This window comes from Myxocyprinus asiaticus, chromosome 18, assembly GCF_019703515.2.
Source record: "Myxocyprinus asiaticus isolate MX2 ecotype Aquarium Trade chromosome 18, UBuf_Myxa_2, whole genome shotgun sequence".
Classification (NCBI taxonomy): Eukaryota; Metazoa; Chordata; class Actinopteri; order Cypriniformes; family Catostomidae; genus Myxocyprinus; species Myxocyprinus asiaticus.
The window spans coordinates 28,155,860-28,176,799 of record NC_059361.1 but is presented as its reverse complement, the minus strand read 5'-3'; the positions used below and the strand labels follow the sequence as shown (position 1 = coordinate 28,176,799).

The following is a 20,940-nucleotide window of genomic DNA, read 5'->3' as shown; positions in this document are numbered from 1 at the left end:
TGGTTAGAATGGGCAGTAACATCTCCTCATCACTGACCCTCAACACTGGAGCCCTGCAGGGCTGTGTTCTTAGCCCACTCCTGTATTCCCTGTACACTCATGACTGTGTGGCAACACATAGCTCCAATGCCATCATTAAGTTTGCTGATGATACGACGGTGGTAGGTCTGATCACTAACAATGAAACAGCCTACAGAGAGGAGGTGCACACTCTGACACGCTGGTGTCAGGAGCACAACCTCTCCCTCAACATCAGTAAGACAAAGGAGCTTGTGGTGGACTTCAGGAGAAGAGAAAGAGAACACAGCCCCATCAATGGAGCACCAGTGGAGAGAGTCAGCAGCTTCAAGTTCCTGGGTGTCCACATCAATGAGGAACTCACATGGTCCGTCCACACTGAGGCCGTTGTGAAGAAGGCTCATCACTGCCTCTTCTTCCTGAGATGGCTGAGGAAGTTTGGAATGAACCGCCACATCCTCACACGGTTCTACACCAGCACTGTAGAGAGCATCCTGACTGGCTGCATCTCCGCCTGGTATGACAATAACACTGCCCACAACCGCAAAGCCCTGCAAAGGGTGGTGCGAACTGCCAGACACATCATCGGAGGTGAGCTTCCCTCCCTCCAGGACATATATACCAGGCGGTGTGAAAAAGCTTTGAGGATCATCAGAGACTCCAGCCACCTGAGCCATGGGCTGCTCTCACTGCTACCATCAGGCAGGCGGTATCGCAGCATCAGGACCCGCACCAGCCGACTTCATGACAGCTTCTTCCCCAAGCAATCAGACTTTTGAACTCTTGATCTCTCACGATCAATATACATCAGCACTGCACTTTATTAATCTTATTATCTCAAACTGGACTGTCATAAATTATATTCTCTTAACAACACACTGGCAACTGACTATCAACCGACAGCCTGAATGTTAATACAGTACAATACAACCTACTGTATATTTTATATATACTATGTATACTATTTGTTTTTATTGTATAATGTGTATTCTATATTGTGTGTCTTGTATAATGTACATTGTATGTTATTATTTGTATATTGTGTTGTGTGTAATTATGTGTATATTAGATTTTAAATTGTGTTGTGTAAATTTGATGTTTATTGTAGATTGGTATATGTCTCATCACAGTCACGACTGCTATGTTGCTCGGAACTGCACCCAAGAATTTCACACACTATTGCACTTGTGTATATGGTTGTGTGACAATAAAAGTGATTTGATTTGATTTTTTTTATATGGAGACACACTGGTCCTCTGTATCCTCTGTGGGCATGGCTTGGGAGGCACTTAAGGCAGTTTTTAGGGGTCGGATCATACAGTATGACTCATTCATCAAAAAATCCAAAGCACGAGAACTCGTGGAGTTGGAAGGGAATATTAAAAGTGCTGAGGCAGAGCTGAAGCGCAGAATGTCGTCTGATGGTCTCAGAGAATTGACCCGATTGAAATACAGATATAACACTATTTTGTCACGGAAGGTGGAGTTTTGGCTATTCAGGGCAAGACAGTCATACTTTTAGTTGGGGGACAAAGCAGGAAAACTTCTGGCTAGATATATAAAGCAGAGAGAGTCCTTTTCTACCATTCCCTCAGTGAAATCTGCTGGTGGTGAAATTTTTACCTTATGCGTTTAAAGAGCACCTATTATGGTTTTTAAACGTGCCTAATTTTGTTTTAAAGGTCTCATACAATAGATTAACATGCATCCAAGGTTAAAAACGACTCATTCAATGATCTGTTCTAAAGGATTCATTCTAAACTCCTCCTTTCAGAGAGCCTACTCTGCTCTGATTGGTCAGATGTCCCAGTCTGTTGTGATTGGTCTACTGCTTAGTGTAGTGTTTGAGGGCGGGACAAAGCTGTTATGAAGATCAGAGGTGGGTTTTCTGTTACCAAATTACGTAGGTTAGTACAGGAAGTAAGTCTGAAATTACTAATGACTCGTTTCAGATGTTCAGAATCGGTTCTTTCTTTTGGGAGTCAATAACTCAATTTGTCGAGCACTTTGATTTTTGAAACTTCACAGACTTTTTTACACTACATGAAAGGTAATATTTGAAAAACCATAATAGGTGCTCTTTAAGGAATTCTATCTTAATCTCTATAGTTCCACGTCTTCGTCTACTGATGAAGATCTTTCAAACTTTGTGGCACCATTAGAACTCCCTAAACTGACGACGGAGCAAAACAATTATCTTGATTCTGAGATAACATTCGAGGAGCATGGCGAGGTAATTAAGGCCTTGCCTACAGGCAAGGCTCCAGGGCCAGATGGCTTTGCCGCTGAATTTTTTAGATCTTATGCAACAGAACTGGCTCCACTTTTGCTAGAAGTTTATACGGAATCATTAAAGAATGGAAAGCTTCCGCCAACCATGACACAAGCCTAGATCAGTCTGATTCTTAAAAAGGACAAAGATCCATGTGAGTGCAAGAATTACTGTCCAATTTCCCTGATCCATACATATAGATCGGGTGGGGTTTATTCAGGGCCGCAGCTCTTCTGATAACATTAGGCATTTCATCAATATCATGTGGTCAGTGGTGAATGATCAGACTCTGGTCGCTGCCATCTCACTTGACACTGAAAAGGCGTTTGATATGGTAGAATGGGATTATCTTTTTATGATTTTGGAAGTATACGGGTTCAGGAATACTTTTATTGGATGGATTAAGTTACTTTTTAGACACCTGGTAGCGGTGGTTCAAACAAATGGATTAATTTCAGATTATTTTACTCTGGATAGGAGCACCTGGCAGGGTTGCTCTCTTTCCACATTGTTGTTCTGTCTTGCCCTGGAACCATTAGCAGCCGTGATAAGAAAGGAGGATGATTTTCCAGGGGTTGTGGCGGGATGTATGGCGCATAAGCTTTTGCTTTACGCAGATGATATTTTATTATTCGTCTCCGACCCTACTAGATCTATGCCTTGCCTCCACAGAATTATTAATTATTTTACTAAATTCTTGGGATACAGAGTTAATTGGTCTAAATCCGAAGCTTTGGCTCTGACAGTGTACTGCCCGGTAACAGCTTTTCAGCCGGGTGCCTTTCAGTGGCCCAAACCAAGTATTTAGTATTTATTCCCAGCAAATTTGTGTGATTTAGTCAGAGTTAATTTTGACCCTTTAATAAAAAGTTTTTCGAGCGATGTGGACAGGTGGGCTTCACTACATTTATCTATGACTGGGAAGGTTAATGTTATAAAAATGAATTGTATTCCAAAATTCAACTACCTACTACAGTCTCTCCCTCTTTTCAAGTTCCCCTCTTTTATTTTAAACAATTTGATAGTATAGCTAAATTCTTTATCTGGAATGGTAAACGTCCTCATTTTAACAAGTTACGCAGGCCAATTGACAAAGGTGGGTTAGGTCTCCCCAAGATTTTGTTTTACTATTATGCTTTTGGTCTCAGACATTTGCCGCATTGGTCGCTTCCTCCTGAGAGAGCCCCTCCCTGGCTCTTTATTGAACAGAAGTTCCTTGCCCCTGTCTTGCCATTGCAAAGTCTTTCTACCAAGCTGCCGGGAGAAGTAAAGACACATCCCGTTATATCGCATATGCATTTAGTGTGGACAAAAGTTTCCCGTGTGTTCAGTTTGGACATTTACCTGAATGTTGCCGCAAGTGTTTGTTTAAACCCTAAATTGTGCAGTAACAAATCCCCTTTCTGCTGGACAGAATGGATTGAGTTGCTACGCTGGGTGACCGGGGTTGGGAGGGTTACTTTTGAAATGTATTCCACTACATATTACAGAGTACATGCTGTAAAATGTAATTTGTAGCATATTCCGTTGAATACTCAAGGTCAATAACGTATTCTATTTGGATTTCTTCTTCAGCACTGGTAGATTTTTTCACTTGTTTTTGACTATAAAAATTCTGCCAGTACAGTAAGACAAAATACACATGTTAAAAATACATTCTCTGAAAAACCTAAATATCTTATGCAGTGTTGTTTCTAAAACAAGATAAATCAAACTGTTCTTTTTTAAGGATTTTTAGATATTTTTACAGGAAAACAATACAAAAATTATTAGCAAGTATACAATTTTTGCCCTAATATCAAAGGTCTTACTAGAAAAAAAGAAATTATGATCCAACGTGAATTTTCTTGATAAAAAAATATGATCGTGCCTGGTAACGTGCATGTAAAATGGCTAGAAATAGCATTTTAGCTTAGTGTAAAGCTGGCAATTTACACAAGGTTTATTTCTATTTCTTCTGCTCCAAACTTACTTCAAACGTACTTCTCTGTCTGCTCATATGAATGTAACACATCATAAGAAAGTGTTTCACCGCTGTTCAAATGCACTTTGGTTTGCATCATTTATATATATAAATGTTTTCCATCTGAAAGGACTAAATATTAAATGAATCAAATGACAATAAAATTCAAAGTAATCTCTTCAGTAATCAAAATACTTTTTGAATGTAACTGTATTCTAATGACCAATTATTTAAATTGTAACTGTAGTGGAATACAGTTACTTATATTTTGTATTTTAAATACGTAATCCCGTTATATGTATTCCGTTACTCCCCAACCCTCTGGGTGACCTGTATGAAAATGGAGTGTTGAGATCCTTTGAAAATATTATACAACGGTATGGGATTCCCAGATCTCAATTCTTCAGGTACTTACAGCTGTGCCATCTACTTTGTGCCAAATTTTGGTGTAGTACGCAGCCCCCTAAAGCAGCGGACACTCTTGAGATGGTGCTTGCTGCTTTTGGAAAGGGTCACGAGGCTTCAGCGTACTATTCCTGGCTAATTCAGAGTTTAGGGGATGGGATTTTAACATCTCTTAAGAAGTTATTTGAGAGAGACTTGAATTTAATACTGGAGAATGAAGAATGGGGTAGGATTTTTTAAAATGTCACGTCTATGTCTAGGGATGCAAGGGTGCGCCTCATTCAGTTTAAGATTCTGCATTGTTTTTATTGGGCTCCCTCTAGATTGTATAGGCTTGGCCTTAAAGAAACACCTATTTGCTGGCGATGCCAGTCGGAGGATGGGTATATAGCCCACGTTTTTTTGGTTCTGTACTAAGATTCAAGAGTTTTGGTTGAGGGTTCAGAGTTATGTCTGTGAGGTCTGGAGCACTCAGATTTTATTCTGCCCCAGACTTTGTATTTTGGGTGATGGGGCGAGTATTAACGTAGGGAATAAACACATAAAAAACTGGGTCCTTGCCAGCATGATGAGTTGGGCAGAGTGGCAGCCTTTGAAAAGATGTCACATAGATGGCTGGGCAGTTTGGGTACTTATGACAAGAAGTGGGGCACTTATTTGGCCTTCCTAGAGGGATGCCAGGGAGGAGCAGTGGAGAGGGACAGTTTGGATTGAATATATATAATTAATATTTGGAACTTTTTTCTTTTTCTTTTTTGTTGGTTAATCTTTTGTGTCTTTTTATGTCATCGAGTATTTTCTTTGGACTGTCTGTTTATATGTATGTCTGTTGTTGTGAAAGCTGATTCTGTGTTTTCATGTACTGTTTCTGTTGATTTGAGTTTGGAATCAATAAAAATTGTTAATGAGATAATGAAAGCATAATAGTAAGTTAAGTTCACACAAAAGTGAAAAATCTAAATCTCAATTATCCAAACAAACCATTTCACAAAAATTAATCAGACTTTTTAATGATTCATATGAGAATGTGTTTGATTCTCCTCTTTTATCATATTGTGCTGTAGCAGCGGGGGCGTGGTCAAGCGTCCATCCGGAGAGAGAGAAAGCAGTAAGTGTGCTTGTACCTGAGCTAGATTATGTGTAACACCTGTCTCTAATTCCAGTGTGCATGGGGAGAGCGGCATATAAGCAGTCACGCCACCAGCAGAGAGAGTGAGAGAGAGTCTGGCACAAGGAAGGCCACGGTGCTCCTGAAGCTGCTACGTTTAATCTGTTATGTTTGTGAAGCTGTTGTGTTTAAGTTACTATGTGCCTGTGAAGCTGATGAGTTTGTGAAGTTGTAAAGCATTGAAGTGGCTGATTAAAAGTCCTACCTGAGCCTGGAAAAACCTGCTTCCCTGTGTTCTCCTTCCCTTCTGTTTGTGAGCTGTTACATGTGCTTATAAACCAGGGTTCATATGTGAACGTATCCAGAAATTATTCAAATTCCAGGACATTTTGCATCCCGGAATGGAATTTGATTTTTTCAGGACAGATGATCAAAAACCGGGACGATCCTGGAAAATCCTGGATGGGTGGCAACCCTAATCCTAACCCTACACCTAACATTCACATAAACATGATTTGTCCGATTTATGAGCCCTTTTTATAGTGTGGACCACTTAAAATGTCCTCACTGGTAGGGTAAATCTCACGAAAAACTGATTTTAACGAGGCCATTCAAGATTTTTTTTAAAGTTAACGATTTAGTTTCTTATTTGGAACATAAAAAGGGAAGTCTGAAATCATTGTAAACAGTAAAATCAATATTTGGACATTTTTACAAATTTTTGAAGACAAAATTATCATTCCAGAAAAAATTCTCATTACTGCAACACATAAAACTGTGGCCAAAAATCTAAGTAGCTGATTAGTTTGAAAATAATAAAAATGTACATGCCAACCTTTATTAGATGCTCTAAACAAAAATCATTACTCGCCAAATTTGATTAAAAAATTTACAATTGGTCTCATTACCGAAACACACCTACCAATATCACACCTTGTTTTTTTTTGTGTTTCATATGAACCCATAATGACTAGTATAAGGATAAATGATCACAATTGCCATTTAATAATTGTAAAGGTTTCTTGGCTGTGTAATCTATAACGTATTGTTATGTGTATCAGTAATGATAAAAAAAGTTCTGATAATGAGAATTCCATTCAAGATTTACAGCTAAATTCCATGTATTTTTTTTTAGAAGATCCTTCCCTCCACCCTCAAGCACCTAAATCATTATTTATGCATATTAGTGGCTGTTAATATAAATAGTATGAGAGCATTTTGTCTACCTGATTTACCCTGTTGAACATGTTACTGTCTAGATCACTTGGACAGCCTTTAAAACTGTGATACACTCAAGTCAAGGGTATTAGCACACCTCCTTTAGCTGTATAATCATTTATTAAATAACAAATAATGGTACAAATAAATCATGTAAAATGTTCTTAAACTTTAAGAACATTTATTAATTTATTTTATTATAATAAAACTTGCCATGTTTTGCTAACAATAGAGAAGCTAATTACTTTATATCTAAATATATATCACAGATTAAATTTTCACAGAAACAGGTCTCTTCCACAGGGCCTAGTAAGGAGGATGAGAGACCTCAGAATGTTTTGCTAACAGTCTTTATGAACAAATCTTAATGGACAGAGAATGAGAACATCGCTGATGGACATTTAATTTTCCTGAAATTTTTCTATTTTTTTTATACAAGAATATTTAATTTATGATTTTAATTAATTTAGAAAACATTTAGTATGACATGCATTTTTTTAATTTTTTTATTTTTATTTTGTGTCACAAATGGAGACATTGTGTAAATGAAAATTTTAAGTACAATTATTGAAAAGGTATGTAAAATGGGCAGGACAGACAACTTGACTATATTTAATTTAATTTTAATTTAATTTAATTATTTTGTAGACTGGGGCTAGGTGTCACACTTTTTACTGCAGGGAATATTTCTCAGGGTAGTGGGGTATTATTGAGTCAGCGTCTCAACTTCTGCATTGCCACATACCTTAAAGTTTTGGCTACAAAAAGCTATTGAACATTTTCACTGTTATTGCCGAGGAAAAAAGCTAAAGCTTTTGTGAAAACTCACCCCAATAAGAGCACATGTTTACATACTATGTGGGGTAAGTTGTCATACAAACATCCTATCATAGGCTTTTTAGCAGCATATATAAACTAAAACAATTATGAGGCACAAAATGATTAATTAAATAACAGAAATGGAAAAGGTAACATACAAAAATATCAAAACATTGTTTTGGCCAATATGCTTATATCTCTCAATATTGCCAATCTAACTTCAGCAGCAGCTCTCTCTCGTTCAACCTAGGTAACAATATAATGCATTAATAATATTAAAATGCATTCATTTTGGAACTGAAAAGAAAATTTTAACTTGAAATACTGAAAAACAGAATATTTTCTCATTACTGAAACAATTATACAAATGTTGCGGTAATGTGGTGACCTAACACAAAAACCCTGATAATAGAGACACCCATTATAAGTGAGCAAAAATGATTGCTTCATCTCACAGAGATATGTAAAAACGAATATGGTTGGCAAGATTGATCATTAAATCCATTGTCTAACAAATTTAGCATTCGTTGCGGTAATGAGAATGCAAAGTGTCTGAAACAGGTTAAATAGACACAACTACAACATTTTTAGTAAAAAAAGTGAGGTGACCAGTATCTAAGTATTCATGTTTGAACTTCTACTCTTGCTGATGCATCACAGCAGAACAAGTCTTTACTTCACAAAAATTATTTGTTTTCAAAAGGCAGCCAAAAAGTGTTGCAATACAGAGAAATGGCTTGATGGACACCAGTTTTTTTCATGCTATTATCCAGATAGTGATGTTTGGAGTGTCAAATAAATTATTTTTATGTACTATCGGGTCTTGGGAACAACAATACATTATGGAAATTCCATTTTAAGATTGTTTTATTTTGTTTATACTACATTAAACAGTCCTAATTTTTAAGCTGGATGCATTGCGGTAATGAGAATTTTCCATAAAATTCTTTAAAAAAGGTAAAATAAAACATGACATGCTTTGTAATCTTTATGTCCAAGATGGAGCACATGTACTGTTTATCTATTGTGTTCATTTATCAGAATAGAATTTTATATTGATGTTTATATAGATATCCTCACTGCCATAGCTCAAGCTCAGTTTCATGAGATTTACCCTGTAGGTTTTCAACATGTTCACTATGTTAGTGAGAACATTTTCAAAAATGTGGCCCTTATAAATATAGTGAAACTTGTACACATACACATACACACACACCTAAAATCTTGATATTGCAATAAATAAAATCCATACCCTAATACTAACAAATCAGCCCACTACATTTCCCTGCCACTTGTATTGCTCTCATTGAAAAAGTTTCTGGCTGCAAATGGACAAACTAGTTATTCACAGTCCTCATTTGTATGATTGTTAAGTGGGAGCGATGCCAGTTTTTGTTTTGCACTCTTGATGAATGGTTCTGTGAGATCCTCCTTATTGCCTGGATATCAAATATTATTCATACAGTAAGTGTCAATGCAAAGAACAAAATTAAGCCCCAAAGATTCTTTACATGGTTTTAATTCTTTGCCTTTTTCACCAAACATTTTAATGCATAGCATTTTAAAGCTTAAAGTATTACTAAGTCAAAGTCAAACTAATTATTTGATATAAGGAAATTTGAAGCATGAGTAATAACTGTAGCTGCATACTGTATCAAAGCCCCTCATATAAGTCAACACTCATAGTGTTGTTCCAGTACACAGTTTCAAAAATGTAAAAAATACAACAGATGTGACTGAACACAGCTAAAAAAACAAACAAACATGTTTTTTGATTGTATCCTGGGTAAAATGTCCATCCATGATTTAACAAACATTCATAGGACATTCTACAATAAGACCATAGATGATGATAAACACTGTAATAATCTCTAGATTAAAGAAGAAACTGCCTGCATTATATACATCTTATCGTACCCTGTCTTGTTATGGTAAACACTGATATACAGATAGTGACACTGTTACCACGGTTTTAGTGTTATGCAGAGAGAAATCCTCCCAATAGCATCTCTCTAACACATCCCACACAGTCTAACAGACACTCTACACTGTGAATTTCAAACCCACTGTGCTCATCCAAGTGAACAAAATTCATACCATACTGGTGTTTGGCCCACGTGCCATCTTTAAACACCATCTGCTGCATCACACTGTTTATACACACATATGCAAACACACACGTTATTGTTCTTCGGGGTGCACAAGAAATCGTGATGCATTATATGTCAACATGTTGATCTGATGAAATATTATAAATATATAATATGCTGTGTGCCTACAGATCGCCTCTCTCTTTTTGTTGCATTTAGATATGAGACAGAGGCTTACATGGGCATCATGACATGCCTTGATTCACCCTCGGCTGTCCCAAGGGAGAGAGAGAGCATGCACGGGTTATTGGAGAGATGAGATCAAGGAATTTAGAGTGCACAAAATTACATTCACACGTGCTCTTCGTGTTATGTAAGAGCCCTGACTGCCTCACTGTATGCTGTAGGATAACAGAGGTGGTGAGCGGAGAGACAGATCAGATGCTGAATACACATAGAGGGAAACCTACACTTAATACAGCAAGAGAACAAGAGAAGAAGACACAAAGAGCTGAAATTTTTAGGAGCTATGGGCATGTGCTTGGACGATCTCAAAAACCTGTATATTTACAAACATCTTTAATAGGAGCAATTGGTTTCATGGTGATATTCTCTCATTGAGCAGTATGGATGGATTTTGGTCAGCTATGTTTATCTTGCTATGCAGATTATTGTAATAACCTGAGGACATATCTGCTATTTTGATCCTTGTGTTGTGGCCCCTGGGGGCCTTTGATGATGACATCAGTGTGGCCTTTGGTGTGGGTTATATGTGGACTGACTGTGTGGTTTCCGCACACTCATGCAGCCTCATTGAGCCCCATTCTGCTCATGACCACATCTGCTCCAACCACGGAGGAGCAGTCAACAGAACCAGAACATCAGACTGACCCTACAGATCCATCCAGCAACAACAACACAGGTGAGAACAACTGCACACAATGATAGATAGATAGATGGATGGATGGATGGATGCACACATACATACACATCTGCTGTTTTGATCCTTGTGTTGTGGCCCCTGGGGGCCTTTGATGATAACATCAGTGTGGCCCTTGTTGTGAGTTGTGTGTGGACTGACTGTGTGGTTTTCTGCATGCAGCCTCATTGAGCCCCATTCTGCTCATGACCACATCTGCTCCATCCATGGAGCAGCAGTCAACAGAACCAGAGTATCAGACTGATTTTACAGATCCATCCAGCAACAACAACACAGGTGAGAACAACTGCATAGATAGATAGATAGATAGATAGATAGATAGATAGATGGATGGATGGATGGATAGATAGATAGATGCACACTTACATGCACATCTGCTGTTTTGATCCTTGTGTTGTGGCCCCTGGGGGCCTTTGATGATAACATCAGTGTGGCCCTTGTTGTGAGTTGTGTGTGGACTGACTGTGTGGTTTTCTGCATGCAGCCTCATTGAGCCCCATTCTGCTCATGACCACATCTGCTCCATCCATGGAGCAGCAGTCAACAGAACCAGAGTATCAGACTGATTTTACAGATCCATCCAGCAACAACAACACAGGTGAGAACAACTGCATAGATAGATAGATAGATAGATAGATGGATGGATGGATGGATGGATAGATAGATGCACACTTACATGCACATCTGCTGTTTTGATCCTTGTGTTGTGGCCCCTGGGGGCATTTGATGATAATATCAGTGTGGCCCTTGTTGTGATTTGTGTGTGGACTGATTGTATGGTTTTCCACATACTCTTGCAGCCTCATTGAGCCCCATTCTGCTAATGACCACATCTGCTCAATCCATGGAAGAGCAGTCAACAAACCCAGAACATCAGACTTACCCTACAGATCCATCCAACCACAACAACACAGGTGAGAACAACTGCACACACTGATGAATGAATAGATAGATGGACGGACAGATACATACATTCATGCATGCATACAGTATCTGCTCTTTTGATGGAGCCTTGATTTGGGGTATTTGATGATAAAATCTGGCCCTTTATGTGAGTTGTGTGTGGACTGACTGTGAGGTTTCCGCACACTCATGCAGCCTCATTAAGCCCCATTCTGCTCATGACCACATCTGCTCCATCCACGGAGGAGCAGTCAACAGAACCAGAGCATCAGACTGACTCTACAGAACCATCCAGCAACAACAACACAGGTGAGAACAACTGCACAGATAGATAGATAGATAGATAGATAGATAGATAGATAGATAGATAGATAGATCGATAGATAGATAGATAGATGATGGATGGACAGATTGATAGACAGATAGATAGATAGATAGATAGATAGATAGATAGATAGATAGATGATGGATGGACAGATTGATAGACAGTGGCTGTGTTAGAAGACATGATATGATATACAAAATTACACAATACATGAACTTTCCTGTTGGACATTACAACACGTGTGCAGAGCTTTTAACAAGGCTCTTTTAGCACTTCATACACTTTTAGCACACCATAGCACAAACCTCTCTTCACCTGTGCTCAGAATGCCTTGACAGATCATATCAGCTGGGTAGCACTAAGTGCACTTTCACAGGTTCTAAATAATAGGAGAGCCTAGAGGAATAAATCAATATCTGATAAAGGGCCTTATCTTTATTTCATCAGATGCTATTCCAAAAGAGGGGAGGCCTCCTGACAGGAAGGTGGGAGGGGAAGGGGCATTTAAGAAGCAGGACATATAGAGTAGACAGTCACAGATTTGAATACAAAGTGTAATTTACTCTCAGACCACCATGCAAATAGGTGACAGCCATGTACACAATTATGAAAATGTACTGTGGTTCACCACAGGATACAAAGATGCAGTGGACACAGATGTCTACAATAATGACAACAACATGCATATGAAAGTAGAAACAATCCATACCATATGTAATATATATATATATATATATATATATATATATATATATATATATATATATATATATATATATATATATATTACATATGGTATAGATTGTTTGCTGTCCAGTTACTGCACACACACACACACACACACACACACACACACACACACATGTGTGTGTGTGTGTGTGTGGGCAGGTTTAAGTGGTGTACGAGGACTTTTTTTAGGTTATAAACTGATAATTACAAGGGTATTATGCTATAAATGTGGTTTATGAGGACATTTCTAGTGTCCCCATAATTCAAATAGCTTAAAAAACATACTAAATTATGTTTTATTGAAAATGTAGAAATGCAGTAAGTTTTTTGTGAGGGTTAGGTTTAGGGGTAGGGTTAGGGTTAGGGGATAGAATCTATAGTTTGTACAGTATAAAAATCATTATGTCTATGGAGAGTCCTCATAATGATAGCTGCACCAACATCTGTGTGTGTGTGTGTGTGTGTGTGTGTGCAGTAACTGGACTAGTACAATGGCAATCACAATCTCATTCCTGAGAGGGTTACATTATTTTGCATGTATTGGAATTTAAAAGATTTTACTGAATATAAAATACATTCAGGCATGTGTCATGAGTCAATTCACGGCTTAGTCATAATTTATCACCACAGGCACTCTTACAGAAACATCACGCAGGTTGACCAGCTAAACTAGCATAGACCAGCAACGAAATTCATGCTGGTCTAAGTCTATTTGCTCTGATCTTATCTATGTGACTGACTGTCCATGACCACTTCTGTCTGTCTGTCAATATGTTCTCATAGGACGTACGTGTATGTCTCTGCTTCCCCCTCGACGGGGATCATACTACGTGGAGCATGGCACAGGGGTGTCTGTGGGCTCTATGCTTGTGTTCTGGTGCAGGGAGGGTTACCAACTGGTTGGCCATGAGAAAATTACCTGTATCCTGAAAGCAGGCACCCCTCAATGGAGCAGCTACCTTCCAGTCTGTGAGAGTATGGCAGCCATTGAATTATATTTTATATAAATATAGTTTGTAAAAAAAAAAAAAAAAAAAAAAAAAAAAAAACTTTCCATTAGCTCTCCATTTCCATTCGATTGCTGTGTACATGGAAAACTTTGTTTATTTCCCCTAAATATACTGCAGGAACATGTCTGTTATTATCTGCAGGACATGTTCAGGTTAAAAAGAATATTCTGGATTCAATACAAGTTAAGCTCAATCGTCAGAATTTGTGGCATAATATTTATTACCACAAAAGTTATTTTAGACTTGTTCTTCCTTTAAAAAACCAGTGAGGCACTTTACAATGGAAGTCAATGGGGCCAATTTGTAAACATTAGAATACTCACTATTTCAAAAGTATAGCCACAAGACATAAACAATATACGTGTTAACATGATTTTTTGTGATAGAATCACTTACTAACCTTTTCTGTGTAAAGTTATAGCCAATTTTACAACTTCGTTGCCATGACGACACAACGCCCTAACCTACAAAATGGCTGTGAAGATGACAATTGAAACAACTTTACAGCCCAAATAATAGAGTTTTAACAGAAGAATTAATGTAAGTACTTTTATAAAATTATAAACTTCACATTTCTGCCTTTAAATCTCCAAAAATTGGTCCCATTCACTTTCATTGTGCCTCATTGTAACCCAGATGTTTTGTTTTTTTTTGTTGTTTTTTTTTAAGAAACAGAGGGACGAGTTGAAATAATGTTTGTGGTAATCAACATCATGCCACAAAATGCTTTTTATTGAGCTTAACTTCTGATGAACCTAGAATAGTCTTTTAAAGCTGAAATGTGTCATTTCAAAAGTGTATAATAGACCACTAGTGTCACCAAATGGAATTGCAAAACTAATGATTGTTTTCAGACAGGTTTTCCAAAAACACCTGCCAGTGATTTGTCAAACAGATAGTCCTGCCCCCAGACTCACTCCATTGAATTAGCCAGTGTTACTATGTTAGGCTGGTCGGGATGCTCAAACAAACAGAGCAATGTTTTGACACTATACAGCCACAGTTTAATCAACCTGAAAAATGGTTCACCTATAGATGTCTCTACATATTAACCTGGGATAGGAGAGAGTATTTTAACATGGAAAAAAATCACACACTTCAGCTTTTAAATATTTAATATAATGAATTGCAGTTTTTCTCTCTGTTTCTGGTAAATAGAATGATATCTGTTAAAAGCATCACATTATTTTTCCAGGCATCCCTAGGCCAAATGACCAGGGACTTCGCATTGCTTTGTTGGTTTCGATAGTCAGTGGGGTGGTCATCTTGCTCATGAGTGTGTTCTTCATCATCTGCTGTTGTCAAGAGCACATCAGTAAAAAGAGGGAAAAGCAACGGACAGGCAGGAGCAGGTTAGAGAGTCACTTTAACAAAAAACATTGTCAAATGAATAGTTCGTCTATGATTAAATGAGCTGGGTTCAAAAGATTTGCTTAATTTCTATAAACAAATACCTAACAAATACCACTAATATATTGATAGGCTATGTTGCTACATTGCTATGTCATAACAGCCTATAGTTAAAATAATGAACTATATTACCTAGCGGAATAAATGTTTATTTGGATAATGATCAATAATAAATGTAAGTGTTTGTTGAACACTGGTGTCTTTTATTATAGTTCTGTAACTGCTGTTTTATAAAAGCAATAGGCCACTCGAGTCCATGCATTACAGTGATTGTACCACAAGTAAGGGAGTTTTCTTAGACACAACGTAAAGCCTTATTGCATTATTTGCACATTCATATTAATTAAAAAAATCAGTCATAATCATGAGGACATGCCAACAGTTTTGGTGTCTCTCAATAGAATAATTTAAACAAATATGTTTGAACCTGATATTCATCTGTTCATGTATGAATATTTACATTTCCTAGAATACACAGGCCTAAGCAAATATACTGTGATCTATGGTTTTGATGATGGTGTTAAAAATTAAACTTCAAAAATTATTATTTGTTGACCCTTAGGAGAAGAGAAAAGCGGAGCTCTAGATCTCATAGGAGCCCATCCTGGTTACAAAGAGAGCAGCTGGACTGGGAGGCATTCCCCCCACCTAAACTTTTCAACCTGTCCCAGCGTCTTGACCGACCACTGCCTCCTGGTAGCCCTGTTTATTCTGAGGTTGTCAGAGCCTATGAGAACAGAGGGTATGAGAGGTAAGGAGATCAATTTTAAAGGGATACTCACAATTAATTTATTCCAAACTTGTATGAATTTCTTTCTTCCATGAAAAACAAAAGGAGATGTTAGGTAAAATGTTCAATTTCACCATTCACTTTCAATGTATGAAAAGAAATATGATGGTAACTGTGGATGGCAGACCCCAACATTCTGCTTAACCTTTCCTTGTGTGTTCCACCAAAAAAAGAAAATCTTATGGGTTTGGAACAACATGAGGGTGAGAAAATGATGACAATTTTTTCATGTCTTGGTGAATATAAACTTTTTATCCATAGCCACTTACAGGTGCATCTCAATAAATTAGAATGTCGTGGAAAAGTTCATTTATTTCAGTAATTCAACTCAAATTGTGAAACTCATGTATTAAATAAATTCAATGCACACAGACTGAAGTAGTTTAAGTCTTTGGTTCTTTTAATTGTGATGATTTTGGCTCACATTTAGCAAAAACCCACCAATTCACTATCTCAAAAAATTAGAATACATCATAAGACCAATAAAAAAACATTTTTAGTGAATTGTTGGCCTTCTGGAAAGTATGTTCATTTACTGTATATGTACTCAATACTTGGTAGGGGCTCCTTTTGCTTTAATTACTGCCTCAATTCGGCATGGCATGGAGGTGATCAGTTTGTGGCACTGCTGAGGTGGTATGGAAGCCCAGGTTTCTTTGACAGTGGCCTTCAGCTCATCTGCATTTTTTGGTCTCTTGTTTCTCATTTTCCTCTTGACAATACCCCATAGATTCTCTATGGGGTTCAGGTCTGGTGAGTTTGCTGGCCAGTCAAGCACACCAACACCATGGTCATTTAACCAACTTTTGGTGCTTTTGGCAGTGTGGGCAGGTGCCAAATCCTGCTGGAAAATGAAATCAGCATCTTTAAAAAGCTGGTCAGCAGAAGGAAGCATGAAGTGCTCCAAAATTTCTTGGTAAACGGGTGCAGTGACTTTGGTTTTCAAAAAACACAATGGACCAACACCAGCAGATGACATTGCACCCCAAATCATCACAGACTGTGGAAACTTAACACTGGACTTCAAGCAACTTGGGCTATGAGCTTCTCCACCCTTCCTCCAGACTCTAAGACCTTGGTTTCCAAATGAAATACAAAACTTGCTCTCATCTGAAAAGAGGACTTTGGACCACTGGGCAACAGTCCAGTTCTTCTTCTCCTTAGCCCAGGTAAGACGCCTCTGACGTTGTCTGTGGTTCAGGAGTGGCTTAACAAGAGGAATACGACAACTGTAGCCAAATTCCTTGACATGTCTCTGTGTGGTGGCTCTTGATGTCTTGACCCCAGCCTCAGTCCATTCCTTGTGAAGTTCACCCAAATTCTTGAATCGATTTTGCTTGACAATCGTAAGGCTGCGGTTCTCTCGGTTGGTTGTGCATCTTTTTCTTCCACACTTTTTCCTTCCACTCAACTTTCTGTTAACATGCTTGGATACAGCACTCTGTGAACAGCCAGCTTCTTTGGCAATGAATGTTTGTGGCTTACCCTCCTTGTGAAGGGTGTCAATGATTGTCTTCTGGACAACTGTCAGATCAGCAGTCTTCCCCATGATTGTGTAGCCTAGTGAACCAAACTGAGAGACCATTTTGAAGGCTCAGGAAACCTTTGCAGGTGTTTTGAGTTGATTAGCTGATTGGCATGTCACCGTATTCTAATTTTTTGAGATAGTGAATTGGTGGGTTTTTGTTAAATGTGAGCCAAAATCATCACAATTAAAAGAACCAAAGACTTAAACTACTTCAGTCTGTGTGCATTGAATTTATTTAATACACGAGTTTCACAATTTGAGTTGAATTACTGAAATAAATGAACTTTTCCACGACATTCTAATTTATTGAGATGCACCTGTACAGTAGACTTAAAAACAGGTTCTACTTTCTATGATTTAGTACATAAGATAGCTTTTCTCCCTTCTAACCAGGAGTCAGGAGAGCCTGCTGAGAAGCCCCCATACCACATACCCCACATACCAAGCCAACAGCCAAATCTACCCAGCCCTTGTTTTCCAGAGGGTCCAAACTGGGCCAAACCCCACCACCTCCACCAACAACTCTGTTTACGTACAGATTTCTACTCCTCCAAAAAACAAGACCACACATGGTCCTTCTGTTACCCACCCATAGACTCAAAGGGGATGCAACCATTATGCAATTTTCCCATCAGCAGCACTGAATGTGGCCAAGACAACACAGAAAACATTTTAGAAAAGAATGGTGGATAGATACAGCCAAATAGATGGTGAGGAGATTGAAAAGGAATTTGTGACCAGGAGAAGCACTTTGATATTTCTGCAGGAAAGCTGAAGATATTTTCTGTATTTTAAATAGTTTGGGGTGGGCTTAGTTATTCTGGTCAGATTCTTAATTAAATGTAATCATACTGTAAGACGTTTTGATGACATTGTAAGCAAATTAATACTAATACTAATCAGAATGTTTTGTTTTGCACAGTTCAGAGGTCTGCTTAAAGGGATAGTTCACCCAAAAATGAAAATTATCTCATCATTTACTCACCCTCATGCCATCCCAGATATGTATGACTTTCTTTCTTCTGCTGAACACAAACAAAGATTTTTAGAAGAATATTTCGAATCTGTAGGTCTGTACAATGCAAGTGAATGGTGACCAGAACTTTGAAACTCCAAAAATTGCATAAAGGCAGCATAAAAGTAATCCATATGACTCAAGTGGTTAAATCTGTATCTTCAGAAGTGACATGATAGGTGTGGATGAGAAGCAGATCAATATTTAAGTCCTTTTTTACTATAAATCTCCATTTTCACATTCTTTCATAGTCTGAAAGTGAAAGTGGAGATTTTTAGTAAAAAGCTATTTAAATATTGATATGTTTCTCACACAAAGTGATTGCATTGCTTCAGAAGCCATATATTAAACCACTGGAGTCATATGGATTACTTTCATGCTGCCTTAGTGATTTCTGAAGCTTGAAAGTTCTGGCCACCATTCACTTGCTTTGTGAGGACCTACAAAACTGAAATATTCTTCTAAAAATCTTCATTTGTGTTCATCAGAAGAAAGAAAGTCATAAACATGGCATGAGAGTGCATGAGGATGAGTATACATATGTTATATATATATATATATATTCGTTTTTGGGTGAACTATCACTTTAAGGTGGCCATCTACCACCAGTTTTCATTAATTATTTGTTGTAAAACATAGGTATACACTCTTGTTACAATATTCATAAAGTATCAGGCTTAACCATTGTTAACTTATAATCTAACTGTAAAATTTGCACTTTAAATGCACTTATTGTGCACTAATTTGTAATATATTGTTGTGTCCATCTTTTTGAACGTGTCTCTCTTCATTCAATTATGAGTATTCTACACTAAATAAAACAGCTTTTTTCTCTTAAGTGAAACCAGATGCTCCTGTTCTCCTGTTGATTTGGTTAGTATTTTTTTCTAAACCAGAAAAGAAAAAAATTCCCTGATTTTCATTGTGTGGACACCTTGTACTTGATGAGCCATAACATGTATTCAAATAATTGAACTTCATTTACATTGACACAACAGAACAAGGACTGATATAAAAGTGTGTATTTTATCATATATACTGTATGTATCTATCAAGAAGAGAGTGAAGAGACAGCAGACACAATATTTCTCTCACACCACAAGGTAGGTGTATGTATTAACACTTTCAGTGTTTTGTACTCATTTTAATTGTTTATACTAATTTTAATAGTTATGTATGAACATACACAATGGGGTCTAAAAGTCTGGGACCACTGTGAAAAATCGTTTTTTTTTTTTCATTTTTCTAATTTATTACTGTGTTTTCCATCAAAAAAATGTATTATGAGTATAACAATTTGAGTGAAAATTGCAAAGGTTTGCACAAAACCTGTTGTTTCAATGTTTCAAAGAGCATCTTGTGTGCTTCAAAGTAAGCAAAGAAATCTGACCTTTTACAAACGAGTTAACATGGTCAATGTATCAAATTTGCTCATTTCATTTTCATTGTTCATACTGTATATAAATAGTCTTAAATATTTCTAATTTTTTTTTACATTATAACAGTCCTAAAACTTTGTGTATTTCCAGATTTAAATTAGATTTTGAATCCAGAGTTTGAATGTGGATTTTTTAACCCCATTGTATAAAGGAAAATCGAACCATTTCAATGCCTTTTTGAATTAAAAGCAACATTCTTTTGTTGTTTGCTGTATCTGCAGTGCTCAATCAACATGGCAATCAACACAACAAATGAAATCTATACCAACACTACAAATCTACATATTTACAGAAATACCACTAACCATCCAAATCATTGGAGTGTGTTGTTTCTTACCATTGTGGATAAGTGCAATGCAAAAGATGCTTCTTATATTAGCTTTCCATTTAGCATCTTCACTTTCGTGGTGGCCCTCCCAACGAATGTGGCTCTGCTATGGCTGCTAATGAGAGGCAGCAAATCACTATCACCCTCTGAAGTTTTGGCACTCAATCTTGCCCTGCTGAACATAATCTTCTGTATCTCTCTTCCTCTTGATGTGTACATTACTGTTAGTGGACGCTTTGGTCTGATTCTCACAGTTTCAGAGGCCATCTCAGTCCTCAACATCTTTGGCTGTCCTCTCCTCTTGACCAGTATGTGTGCAGAGCGCTATATGGCCGTGGGACATGCGGTGCTCTACATGAAACTAGCAAGTAAATGGGAGTATCGAGCTCTCTGGTCTGCCCTAATCTGGATCTTCACGTTTTCCATTGCAGTGGTGACCTTCTACCTCAGACTACCTACAGTGGCTGCATACTTGTCAGTCATTCTTGATTTTTTCTTACTGTTCATGCTGGGGTGTCTTGTGGGCATTGTGTCTGTACTGTGTAAAAAGGGCCCAGGTGACGGCAAAACTGGTGGAGGAAATGGGTCATCCATAAAGAACAGAGCACTAAAGAATACTATATTGGTTCT

The 20,940-nt window shown here is 37.6% G+C and overlaps 1 protein-coding gene across 5 annotated transcripts; it reads left to right on the top strand.

The window, feature by feature from the left end:
- Window positions 1-10,322: 10,322 nt before the first annotated feature.
- LOC127456402 (uncharacterized) lies at window positions 10,323-20,444 on the top strand. 5 transcript variants are annotated; one of them, XR_007899831.1, is made up of 9 exons: window positions 10,323-10,815; window positions 10,996-11,109; window positions 11,318-11,431; window positions 11,634-11,747; window positions 11,932-12,045; window positions 13,574-13,765; window positions 14,996-15,152; window positions 15,773-16,271; window positions 17,854-18,061. XR_007899831.1 is itself a non-coding variant. In XM_051724871.1 (9 exons), exons 1-9 carry the CDS (start codon window positions 10,629-10,631, stop codon window positions 18,121-18,123), a joined length of 1,383 nt encoding a protein of 460 aa, XP_051580831.1. In that variant the 5' UTR covers window positions 10,323-10,628; the 3' UTR covers window positions 18,124-18,589. The 5 variants fall into 5 exon arrangements, 4 of the variants coding, with proteins under 4 accessions (XP_051580831.1, XP_051580832.1, XP_051580833.1 ...); XM_051724871.1 differs by having other exon boundaries at window positions 15,773-15,961; window positions 17,922-18,589; XM_051724872.1 differs by lacking the exons at window positions 10,996-11,109; window positions 17,854-18,061 and adding an exon at window positions 20,204-20,444 and having other exon boundaries at window positions 15,773-15,961.
- The last annotated feature ends 496 nt before the right edge of the window (window positions 20,445-20,940 follow it).